Source organism: Protopterus annectens, chromosome 1.part0, assembly GCF_019279795.1.
Source record: "Protopterus annectens isolate FY-2018-M chromosome 1.part0, PAN1.0, whole genome shotgun sequence".
Classification (NCBI taxonomy): domain Eukaryota; kingdom Metazoa; phylum Chordata; order Ceratodontiformes; family Protopteridae; genus Protopterus; species Protopterus annectens.
Genome location: NC_056725.1, coordinates 975,097,207 through 975,110,865, shown reverse-complemented (window position 1 = coordinate 975,110,865; position 13,659 = coordinate 975,097,207). Strand labels below are relative to the sequence as shown.

Here is a 13,659-nt window from a genome sequence, read left to right as displayed (position 1 = left end):
GCAAACGAGATCTGAAGGAAGAAAGGAGACAGGGGCATTGTGGGTAAGGGGAGGAGCTTGGAGCTCAGATCAGATGCTGGATATGCGGCTGTGTCGGATCCGATACAGATCCCTAACCACAAACTACTTCAGATCTTAAGATTCAGTCTATTAGGCCAGTTTAGTGGACTTCAGTATATTCACACACGGAGGCTGTGCTGTTTCCAATTATCAGAGAACAGTGTCAGGAATTAAGTTATTCTCTTACCCTACTGTACATCAGTTTCAGTGCTCTCTCTTCCTCGCACACACATGTATATAAGTATGTAAATTGTGTAAGCCACATAAAATATACACGCGCGTGTATGTATATGTATGTGTGTGTGTGTGTGTGTATATATATATATATATATATATATGTGTGTGTGTATATACATATATATATATATATATATATATATAGATAGATAGATATATACACACATACACACATTTGTCTTTGTTTACCTATTTCCATACATGTAGACAGATGAATGCAAACAAGTGACAATAAACTAACAAACCAGGTCCACTGTCAGCAATCCTACCAAGACAGTGTGGAAGAAACTCTTTGCCCAGGTAAGATTTTTCAATGTACATGACCTTTAAAGGATTTCAGCAAAACCTAGCATCAGCAAATCTTTCTAAATGCTTCATTTTCAAATGTATGGCACTTCAGCATAATACTACAGCCCAGTTGTACCTCGTCCCTAATCTCTTCTATGCCAGTGACAACCTTTTAAATTGATAATACTGATAACTATCCAGGCTGCAGCACACCCACAACAAACCTGCTAAATTGGGTAATCTCCCCTAATGATCGTATCACAGTGCTTACCTCGGAAAAATACAATGGCCTGAATTTGGACATTCCCTGTTCTTTATCCAGCTAAAAATGACTCGAAGAATTCTTTAATGTCACACCAGAAGTCATGTCACATAAGTTTCTGGGATAACTTTTTTTTTTTTTTTTTTTGCAAAATCAAGAGATTTGGAGGGTAACTTTCACATAGCACTGAAGTCTCACCTTCCCTCAAATTGAAGTGCGACTTTAACACAGGTGTCACACAATAGCCAGTAGCTTTCTTCTCTTCAGAATGTTTCCTGTCCTTCCTCACCAACTATACTCTCACCTGTCATCTAACATTTTCTTAAAGATATTTATCCTTGCAGATGTAAGAATCTGTTTATTCTGGTTGGCTGGGGATGGACATCAGTGCTCCCTATATTTGTGAAAGTTTTGAAAGATGTAAATTCCTTGGATTTTATTTTACCGTTACTAGAATATCCTGGGCTTCAAAGCCATGACATGAATATTTAACAGTACCATGCAGGCGGTGCTCTTTGAAATCAGGCCTGCGGAATGCGGTGCCAGGTACATTTCCAAGCCTGGTACAATGATGCCACAAGTAGGTACCAGTACAGGATTGCACAAGGCCCAAGTGTGAAGACTAGAAGCCTTGAATTGTACCATGAAAAGAATGCAAGCAGAGATGACAGCTTTAGTAAAGGGCTGCCAAAGGAAAATCTGTAGAAAAATGTCAGCAAGTGCTTAAATATGCTCCCAAACTGTAAGAAAGGCTAAATAAATAAAAGTAATGGGTTAACTAATGATTTAAATAAAAAAAAAATCTTAAAGCAATGAGGAAAGAAGATGGTCCTAGGTAATGTCATGATAGCACATGAAATCAAGAGAGACTTCAGACAGCTTTCAAATTTCACCTACGGATAAAAAAAGCCTATGTAAGACATGAGCAACTCTAACTCCACCTTCTTTTCCACCTGTCTCCAAATCCAGTTCAGCAAAGGAGAATATTTATGACACTATGAGAATTTAAGAGGAATGTTTGGGATAAGAATGGTAAAATCTCTGCAGTAAATGACATATTCCTTATAATTGTTTTTATAACGTTCTACAATAATTTTAGTATGTAATACATGCATTTGTTTTAAAGTGCACATATAACAAAAGATTAGAATTACCTGTACTTAATGTGTCCATTCGTACAGGAAGACCAGACTGGTTCACTGCTATAAGTTTCAAGGCAATGTAGAACTGGCTTCTTCCAAAATGTCCCAAGCGGGTAGCACCGCACAGTTCCATGATCTGTATAAACAAAAAAAAAAAATCAAGTAATGAGGTGACCTAATTACTTTTTCTGATTACATTCTAAAGTAATGCATCTCTAGCCTCTATGACCCATAAGCCAATATGTGCTGTGTGTCAAAAACAGTTTTAAAGTCAGCACAACAAAATTGACAAAAAAGCATACATTTGCACTTTGAGAAGCAGCAGAATTAACAAACAGTCTTCTTCTACACAGTACTTCACTGGCATAATTACAAATGCTCTTACTGTGACATAGAAAAGTCAATGAAGAATACCACACATTAAGCATCGCCCTGAAGTCAACATCAACTGTGATAATAGCCGTCTCTGTGGTGCAAAGGGATAGTCTCAAACATAGCGGTAGGGGGAGGGTAGCAGTGAGTGACCAACACTAATAAAGCTCAGTCCGTTGAAGTGCTAATATCGAGCAGATGCAGGGTAATGCAGTAAAGAAAGGCTCGTAACGTACACCGTCTCCAAACAGCACGCGTAGTACTCAGGGCTGCACATGCAAGGTACCGGACACTGCAAGCAACTTTGCCAGTTGGGACGAGCAAGTAAATGATCTAGGTCATATATAACTAATAGTTAATGCCTAGATAATGGCCTCCCATAACCAACTTTCATTCACTGGGAATAAATGGTCTGATCAATTACTGGGAAGGCTGATGGCTGGCAGCCATGGGGAGAAAAAAAAAAAGAAAATGCAATAAAGTACTATACTGCTCACCTCACCACAAAAATGCCCTCATTACAACATACAGAGTACAAGCCATCATCGGCACAGTGTTATTCACAAAAGACATTTGGAGTAAATTTGCACCGGCAAAATTACTAATTTAATTTACTTTGATTATGCATATGTTATTCATCCAATTCAAATGCTGGCAGAGAAACCAATGTACATACATTCCAATGGCACCACTCCAGCAAAATCAACTTGGTGTCATGAATCTCCTATACCCTTTATAAATCAAAACATTTTCACAAGACCCTCAAATTTAGTGTGAAGACTGAACATTAAGAGCACTAATACATTTAATGGCATGTTTCCTAATGCAAACCTTCAGATAATAATTTGAACCCAAGCAGTCTTCTAGCACGTTTTTTTCTAGATTAATTTATACAGTACTTGTTTCTCTGCAGGCTTAACAAATCAAAATAAAAAGCCTAGAATGAGATTTTAAAGAACATATTCTGGTGCAGGGAGAAGAGAAATGGATAAAGTTTATGAGCATGTATGTATAACAGAAACAAACAAAAGGAAACTCAACAGTTTTTAACAATTTTCTGAGTATACCCTCAGAATGTGAGTTTTCCACCATGGAATGGGGTCTGATGTCTGAACCACAGACGCTTCACACCTACCATTACTGCTCTGCATAATGAGACTTCTTGAACCTGCAACCCAGTTCAAGCAAAACCCACAAACACCCTCTTGAAAAAACAAACTACAAACAAATGCAGTTCAGCCGTTAAACTTTCACCTTGCATACGTGAATCACAGATACCACTACTCAATCCCCAGAAGATTATTTTGATCTAAACAACAAAGGAGATCTAAAACATTATAAATTAAGGGGGAGGTATCAAAAACAAATAGCACAGTGTGAATGAGACAAGTGCTCTATTAGACAAATACTGCAATATACACCGTATGCTGATGACCATGTTAACTAGCATCAACAAGCTAATGAAAGCCACTGTACATGCAAATGCCAAACATTTTGGTGCAATTCAGAAACATATGAATTTAGCCCAATGAGTCATGGCAATCTAGTCTGAAAACAAGCAGTATATGGTATACAGCTGTGTCACTCATGTTATGTTGTTAGCATCAGCTGAACAGCGTACATTAGTGGTTACTTTCAGAGCCAATGTCTATGATGTTACACTCTGTCACCTGCTGCACTGCAGAAGGGTCCACCAGTGGCTAAATACCCTCATTTCCGTGACTAGGATGCTGTCTTCTGCTCCTGTGTGGACACAGATACCATACAGAAATCCTAAGACATGTGCAGCCCTCACATGGAATCAAAGGGGGTGCAAGGAATGCCTGTCCCAGTAAACACAAAGGTTTGGGGAGCAGTAAACATCCTTGCTACAAAAACTTTCATTGTTTATTAGACAACATGTTAGGTAAGAATGTTACACCAGTTCATTGATGTGATGCTGCAGATTGTGAAGGAGCATATTCTCAGCACACTGAGACCACAGTAGCCTACTGATACAAGGTTATCCTGTTTCTCCACCTGAGAAATGGTTGAGAAATGACTTACAGTTTCAGAGCAGTCCTTGGTCAATTGTGATTGTTTCTTAAACACAAACTTGTCTTTGCTTTGGCTCATTAGCAGCACTACAAAGAACTGCCTGCTCACACCCTTGTTCTCCCCCCTTCCCTGTTTATTACCTTAAGACAATCCCAAAGTTAATAAATATTACCTGTGGCAGGCACCATTTTTAAAACTACAACCACCCTTGTCACTATCATATGTTCATTTATCAGTTAACTGTTACCCAATTGTTTCCAGCCCTCTCATAAGAGCAACTAACAGGGTCTCTACTCGCTTCGCTCCCCATCCTGCCCCCTATTCCCTCCTGCCCCCAGTGGTCCCACCTTTATTACACTCACAAACCCCTCCCATCTTTCCAATAGCCAACCACAGCACTAACCCAACACTACCTCCTCCATCTTCCCACTACTATCACACCTCCTCAACTAACATGTACAAGCACACCTTACCTACACTCACTGCATGCACTCTCCTTGCATATCTTACATCCTACCAAAGCTCCATCATTCCCCCACTCAACCACTACCACTGTACTACTACTCGCACCACCACTCATGTCTCACCCTCACACTCCGCTCCCTTCCCACCAACTCAAGAACCATCCCTATGCACCCCCCACATTTTCTACAACTATATTACTCAAACAAAGCATCCCTACAACTTAACATGGTAACCCTCCCACCATACCCCATTACCCACAGAGCACAATCATAAAGTTTCCCTTATAAACAAACACATTCAAAAACTGAGAAAACTAATAACCTCATGCATATCAAAACTAGCCCTAAGTGGAGACATCCACCCCAACCCTGGCCCTACCATCTCCAACCCCAATCCTTATAATCAGACTAGAAACCACAACATCTCCCATATTACAGCCAATAGAAAGCCAAGTGACTTCCTTCTACTAAGCCTAAATATTAGAAGTATATCCAACAAAGTCCATGAACTCCATGCCACCATAGACTTGCACTCCCCAGATATAGTCATCCTGACAGAAACCTGGCTAAAACCTCACATTACCAGTGAGCAAATACTCCCTACAGGTTACGGCATATTAAGAATAGACCGGCTAAACAAGTAAGGAGGCAGTGTAGCTATAATATTTAAACAGCATCTAAACATCCAGATCTTCAAATCATCAGCTCCACAAATAGGCAATGAAGAAATAATATATACCAACCTCAAAATAAACCAAAACAAAACCATCAACATAATTGGATGCTACTTCCCACCTGGCCAAAACATCCCTCTACTAGAAAACCTCCTCAGCTGGTCTACCCACCATCTCCCCCAAGAAACTATCATTTTAGGCTATTTCAATATTGACTGGCAATCCTGTGTTCTGGCAACCATCCAACCCATCATGTTAGCCTTCATGGCTTCACCCAACTAGTCCATTCGCCAACCAGGATAAATAATAACTCCAGCAAGCACACTACCCTGGATTGGATACTAGTCAGTAAGAGCCCCCAGTCATATTTAACATGCTGCTTATCAGATAGCCTCAGTGATCACTCCCCAACATTCCTACTCAAAAAAAAATACCTATACCAAGCTAAACCTGTCATCTATCATCAAATACGTAAAAAACTAAACTTTAACCCACTCACATTCATCTCATCCCTCAAAGAATGTAACTGGCATTCTCTAAAGTACCAAACACCACGCCTCGCCAGTACGGCATGCTCGGCCAAACCAAAACGTAACAAACACTAGAGGCCAGCATAAACAGTCCAATATTTTATTGGGAGATTTACACAGATAAGTCACCAAACAGGACATACAAATGTCCAATTATTCTTCAAAAAATCCAAACCGGTTTCGGCAAAATGCCTTCTTCAGTGAAAAGTAAAGAATCAAATAAGAACCAAATCATGAATATTTATAGCATACACCAGCCAATGACAACAAGGGAATTTTGCCGAAACCGGTTTGGATTTTTTGAAGAATCATTGGACATTTGTATGTCCTGTTTGGTGACTTATCTGTGTAAATCTCTCAATAAAATATTGGACTGTTTATGCTGGCCTCTAGTGTTTTTTTACGTTTTGGTTTGGCCAACATGCTGTACTGGCGAGGAGTGGTGTTTGGTTCTATTCGGTTGGTTCTCGCTGTTGGCCTTCAGTCCTAACTATCGGTAGGAGAGGACTCCTTTCCTGGGACTTTACATACACCAGTCGCTTTGGTTTACTTATTTTTTGTCCATTACCTTGGATATATTTGGAGATATTTATCTTTTTGAACTTTGTGGGACATATGCGAGTGGATTACGCTGCTTTGTCTGCTTTGACAACGGAGTGTGGGCAACTTTATTTTCAGGTACTGTGTATTTTTCAAGTCATCCATGATAGAAGAATACAAATTTTTGACTGGTAACTACTTTGTATGGATATATAAGGCGGCGAACATGGCTATGATGTATTAAGGGACTGGTTGGACTTGCGTGCGATTTGGAATTGTTACATGGAATTCAGAAGTACTTCCTAACGCTAACGTTAACGAAGGTCTGTGTTTGTTTATGTGAGCGGATTACGCTGCTTTGTCTGCTTTAACAATGGAGTGTGGGCAGCTTTATTTTCAGGTACTGTGTATTTTTTTTAAGTCATCCATCATAGAAGAATACAAATTGTTCATCTGGTAACCACTTCGTATGGATATATAAGGCGGAGAACATGGCTATGATGTATTAAGAGACTGGTTGGACTTATTTGCGATTTGGAACTGTTACATTGAATTCAGAAGCACCTCCTAACGTTAATATTAACGAAGGCCTGTGTTTGTTGGGGAAAGACGTTTATTGCTCTTCATCCTATTAGAATTTATTTTTATTATCCATTAGGATCTTGGACTTTCATGGGGTTTACAGACTTTTTACATGGACATTTGTAGGTTTTTTTGATTATTATTCATATTCTGTCCTAAACTTTGGTTTAGATTACAACATTATGATTCATTTAAACTATATGTGGGGTTATGTGGGGCTCTGAATAGATTATAGTTAGGCAGAGTGGCGATCAGTATCCAAATAACATACTTATGTTTTCATTCTACTGATAAGTGTTTAAGTATATACAGTATGCAATGTTTTCTACTCTAATTGTATGATTCACTCTATTTAAATATAGGAACATACTTTTGAAAATTGGTGAATGAAACAAGTCATGTATTTATCATTTAGGTGCAGTTCCAGATATGATTGGTGGGGTACTGCTTTCTATAATATATTTGGTTAATTATGAGATATTGGCTCTATTATTCAAGGGGAAACATAATTGTCAGCAAGTCACTGACTTTGGGAAGCCCTTATTATTGAAGGTAACAATATTATCCTACTTTTATGTATGTTTTTGGTTATCAAATATACTAATGGGACTTTCATGTCAATTGAATATTATGCTATTATAGTCAACATAACAGAATAGCCTGTTGTAATATTGACAGTTTCACATATTATATCATTTATTGTGTGCTTATTTGTGAGGCAACCTTAATGAACACGAGTAAGCATTTATACAGGGCTAGACAACTTTGTCATGATTATTTATGATGTATGCTAGTGATTTATGTAGTTATAAATACATCTGATTTAACTACACAACAGGCATATTAGAATAGAATCCTTAGTGACTGTTCGATGATTGTGGTTAGCTTTTGATATTAAGTGCTGACATTATTTATCCAGACTTTTAAAGGATTAATGCATTCCACTACTGTTTTTTATACTGATGTTATGCTCACATGAAAGGATGCCCCATGGATACACATTTTTGCTTATTTTTATGTGAAAGGGGACAGCTGACTGTGTATTGTATATGCTACATCTAGGAGTGCTGGTTTGGTTTATTATTTACTGAATAGATCCACTTTGAAATAGTTATTATTTATCTTTCTTAATAGTTGTATATTATAGGCTTTTTTGCCACTAGTTATTTCTGGCCCTGCCTCTAGACTCGCACTTTATACATCATCTTTATTTGGTCATTACCTTTTCCTTGTTTACTTGGGTTATATTATATATGCTAATTTGGATTTGACATTTCTTCACAAAATTGAGTTTCGGACAATAGGTTCAGCTAATATTGTATTTTACAACTTTCTTGAGGATGGATTTGGACAATATTCTGGAGGGGTTGTGTGCTGATCGAGACGATATTAGAGTATTTGGAGTGGATACAGTCTCAAGCAACAACTATAGCCAGCAAAATATTAATACAATTGATAGATGTCAACTAGCTTTTCAAAATTTGGAGAAGGGACTTAAAGGACTAAGAGCCAACATATGGCATCTTAGGTTATTTAGGGCCTATTTGCATAAAAATATGGCCCCTCGAGGCCTTCGTATCAGGCTTCGACCGATGGTCAGCAGATCTGAACAGAGGTTGACCACTGAATGGAACCAAGCATTACAGAATGGCTCCATGAACTTTGTAAGGATTTTGACTTCCTATTATGAAAGGGCTATAGACATCAATATATCTGAAGTTAAAAACTTGAGTACTGAATGTAAAAAATTCAGTTCAACAACAATTTACCAAAATTTGCTGACCAAGCTGTCCAAAGAACTTACTACATATGACCAAGTAACCAAGGATAGGAAAATTAAAAAATTTAATCGGGATGTCATGGATTATAGTAGAGGACATCCCTTTGAAACCCTGAGATCAGTGAGACTTCAGGATTCTGGTCCTGGAACCACTAGGGGTAGGACCAGAAAAAGACCGAGATCTATTCTGAAACATAATGATAAGCCTTATACCAGCACTTCGGGAGAGGAGTCCTCATATACCGATAGTGAGGGGGTACTTGTATCTGACTCACCCATTAAGAAAAAAAACTAATGTTAATATCCCTTTAGGAGAGGCAGAAAATATTGTGGGGGTCGTAAACACACCAATCGGAACAGATTCAGAATCAATGGAGGGACTGATCCAAATTTTGTTGAAACAATAGAAATAAGGTATAATGTTTTGAATTTATCTGACACTGTGCTAACTGATGACCAACAGAATCTTCTTAATAAAGGATTGGGATTTGTACCCAGTTTCTTTTGTGATCAATATAAAACTGCATTGGATGTTTTGGACTTTTGTCGTGGTCTTAACTTGAAAATATTTTTTTTCAGAACAAAATACAGCTAATACTCAAAGATCTGCTGAATTTAGATTTCAGAAGTCACTTTTTCAACCGCGTATGAATAGACATGTTGCTACATTTCAACAAGCAGTACTCAGAGACTTGCATTTTCCCCATTTTGAATCACATATTCTACAAGAGAATATTAAGTTGTCTGAGAAGGAAGCCCTCAAGGAACTTAAAGATAACCATAACATTGCTATACTCCCAGCAGATAAGGGAGGAGCAGTTGTTATATTAAATATGGATTATTATATTCAGGAGGGCCTCGGACAACTATCTAATAGTAAATGTTACATGTATATGGGAATTGATCCTACACCAAATTTCAAAATGGAAATTGATGCTTTTCTTAATACAGCAGTGGAGGAGGGTATTATCACTCGGAATACTGCACAACATCTTACAGTAGCAGATCCTTCCAAGCAAATATTATATTTACTTCTGAAAATACATAAATCTATTACTAGACCACCAGGCAGGCCAATAGTGTCAGGAAACGGTTCACTTACTGAACCATTGTCTGTGCTCCTAACTCAACAACTTAAACCATTACTCAAATGGGTCAGAGCTAGAATACAAGACACCACGCAATTTTTACAAATTATACAAGACACACAACTGGAGCCTCATTGGCTCATGTGTACACTAGATGTTAAGTCCCTTTACACCAGCATTCCGCATAGGGCAGGCCTGCAGGCACTACAATATTGGTTGGAAAGAGCGGACCTGTACCCACCTGGGTTTAACACACTTATTTGCATGACCGAACATGTACTTGGCAAAAATGCTTTTTACTTTCAGGGGGGTGCTATTGGCAACTCCAAGGGACGGCCATGGGGGCATCCTTTGCCCCCATCTATGCGGATCTATTTATGGCCTACCTTGAGGAATGCCTGATATACAACCCCTTACATAACATCTATCTGGTTGAAATTGATATCTGGACGATTGTTGGATGGTGTGGCGTGCTGACTCTACATATCTAAATGAATTTGTGGAATATCTCAATAGTAACATCTGGGGGATTGAGTTTACTGTTACATTCAACACTCATAATATTGACTTTTTGGATGTTACTATACATCGGAATCCCGATCATACTAAAATTCATCGAAGATATCCACAATACAATACATTACTCCATGCGTCTAGTATGCATCCACGCCACACCATCCGGAATATTCCTAAATCTCTATTTCTTAGAATAAAACGTATTAGTTCTTCTGCATCTGATTTTCAAGATGCTAAAAAAAGACTTGGAAAATAGATTTTTAGAAAGGGGATATCGTCCGTTTGATATCGTTTCAGCCAGTGCATGGTCAGGCAAACAGGATAGGGAGGCACTGCTTCAATATAAGGAAGCACATTCGAACATCACAGGAGTCTACTTTAAGATTTGTAACCACATTTGGAAGGAACCATCAGGTCATTAGATATCTTGGATGCAAATTGGAACATTCTATTAGCTAACAACTACCTTCGTAATGTCTTAGGAACTAGATGCCAATTTTCATATAGAAGGGGTAGAACCCTTGGATCATTATTTTCCCATTACAAACACAAGGAAAGCGGTGGGGCTAAATATAAACAACTTACAATGACAGGTGATGAATTATTAGGAACCTTCCCTTGTGGTCATTGTATATCATGCAATCAGGTGAACAAGCTTAAGCAGTTTACTAGTGCCAATACTAGTAAAGTTTATAATCTTAGGATATTTGGTAAGTGCTCAAGCAGTTGGGTTATATATTTAGCCACATGTCAGTGCTCCGCCTTCTATGTGGGGAAAACTGCACGTTCCCTCAATCAGAATGGGTGAACACAGGAGTGACATCCATAATAAAAAAAAACAACCAATGCCCTATATCAACACACTATTAAACATCCTACAGCCAAGTTTATGTTCACGGATATTGACAGAATAACCGGTGACAGGAGCAATCAACAAGGGTGGCAGAATATACTTAGTCATAAGGAGAAATACTGGATTATTCATCTTGGAGCTATGTTTCCACCAGGATTGAACAATCATTTATGACAAGTATATATGAATTTATTCACTCTATATATGCTCCATAGGTTAATATGACACTTTTGGAGTTCTATGCTGCTTAAATGTATTATTCCAATATAACAAGAATAACTCAAATTATGATTGAATACCGTAAGACTGGTTCACTTTTGTATTATACTATTAGGCAATTTGATTTATTTTTTATATCTATATACTCTGGGTAGTATACGGTATGTCTAGATAATAAATGTTATTAACATATTGTAATTTTGCTTACTTATATAATTTTTTAGCATGATTTACCATTTTGCATTAACTCTTTGGATGTGTATTGATATGTATCTGTCATGCAAGTGTGTCTGTATTATTCATATGTTACCTGAACTATTCTGTACCATATAGTAAATTATGTTTTTACATAAGTTTCCCATTTATTCTTACACTCTGTGTTAATTAAATAATATATATACATTTGCTTATTAGCCATTCTTAACTTGTCAGTGGTATAAAACAATAATATAAATAATTCAACCAGTATTTTCATATGTGAAGGGGTTGGATTATACCACTATCTGTCATTGGCTGGTGTATGCTATAAATATTCATGATTTGGTTCTTATTTGATTCTTTACTTTTCACTGAAGAAGGCATTTTGCCGAAACCGGTTTGGATTTTTTGAAGAATCATTGGACATTTGTATGTCCTGTTTGGTGACTTATCGGTGTAAATCTCCCAATAAAATATTGGACTGTTTATGCTGGCCTCTAGTGTTTTTTACATTCTCTAAAGTACCTCAGTCTTGATGACGCAGTTGAATTTTTTAATACTACCTTTCTGAGCATCCTTAATTACCATGCCACCATAAGACTTTCCAGAACCAAAGCATAACTCTCCCCACGGCTACAGAAAACCACGAAGTCAGAAATGAAAAACAGGGATAAACCCTGGGAGCACTGGCGCAAAACCAAAACCCCCTCAACTAGACTGAAATTCCTAGAACTACGCAATAGGGTCAAAAAGCTAATAAAACAGGACAAATTCCAATACTACTAGTCTGCCCTAGACTCCTCACAACACAGCCCCAAACAATTCTGGTCCTCCATAAACTCAATCCTCCGCCCAGGTAAAGTCAGTACCCCCTCCTCCTAACATCCCTCACTCCTCAGAAAATATTGCTACCTCATTCAACACACACCACACAAACCATACTATCACTAGCTAAACAACACAACCCCCCTCCCCTCCAACCCACACCTTCAACTAGTAATCTCACCACTGCCTTCTCTTTTTCTCCTGTACCTACCTCCAACATAAAAAAAACTCTTAACTAAACTTAAGCCCACCAAATTAGCAGCAGACAACCTCCCAAGTGAATACCTACAAATCACAGCTGATGCGCTGGCCTACCCAGTATCCATCTTGATTAACTGATCTCTATCAGAAAGTTACATTCCCACACTGTCGAAAGTATCACATAATTCCCCTCCACAAAGGCGGACCCCCCCCCCCAGAACTAACCAATTACCACCCCATAGCTATTCTCTCTCCACTCTCCAAAATACTAGAGAGATGCATACACTTTCAGGTCTCAGACTACCTCCTTACTAACAACCTCCTTTCCAATACTCAGCATGGTTTCCGACCAAACCATAGCACCACCACTGCCTTACTCTCCTTTACTAACACTATCCTTCAGCATAAAAACAATGGCTCTCTCTCCTCTGCTACTTTCCTAGACCTATCTAAAGCATTTGACATGGTCCCACACAAACAACTTATCTCTGTCCTCAATAACCTATCCTTCTCTCAATCAGTCACCAACTAGTTTCAGAGTTACCTGTCTGACCGCCAACAATCCGTTGTATGGCAGAATGACATATCTCCACAACTACCTGTCTCCATAGGGGTTCCCCAAGGATCCATCCTTGGACCCCTACTCTTCTCTGTTTCACCAATAATCTAGCCTCTGCCACCAAACATGGCACACTCATACAATATGCAGATGACTCGACCATCATCTACTCAGCCCAGTCCGTACTCAAACTGCAAAAAGTCTCACAGGAAGCCTTTTCCTCTGTTGAAAC

General features: G+C 38.4%; 1 protein-coding gene across 1 annotated transcript in view; it reads right to left on the bottom strand.

Annotated features, from left to right (window-relative positions):
* The window catches only part of REPS1 (RALBP1 associated Eps domain containing 1), a 1,538,969-nt gene that overhangs the window by 1,150,607 nt on the left and 374,703 nt on the right, over positions 1 to 13,659 (bottom strand). The window contains exon 2 of the mRNA XM_044068024.1: positions 2,002 to 2,125. Coding sequence (XP_043923959.1) covers positions 2,002 to 2,125 — 124 coding nt within the window. The remainder of the gene's footprint in view (positions 1 to 2,001; positions 2,126 to 13,659) is intronic.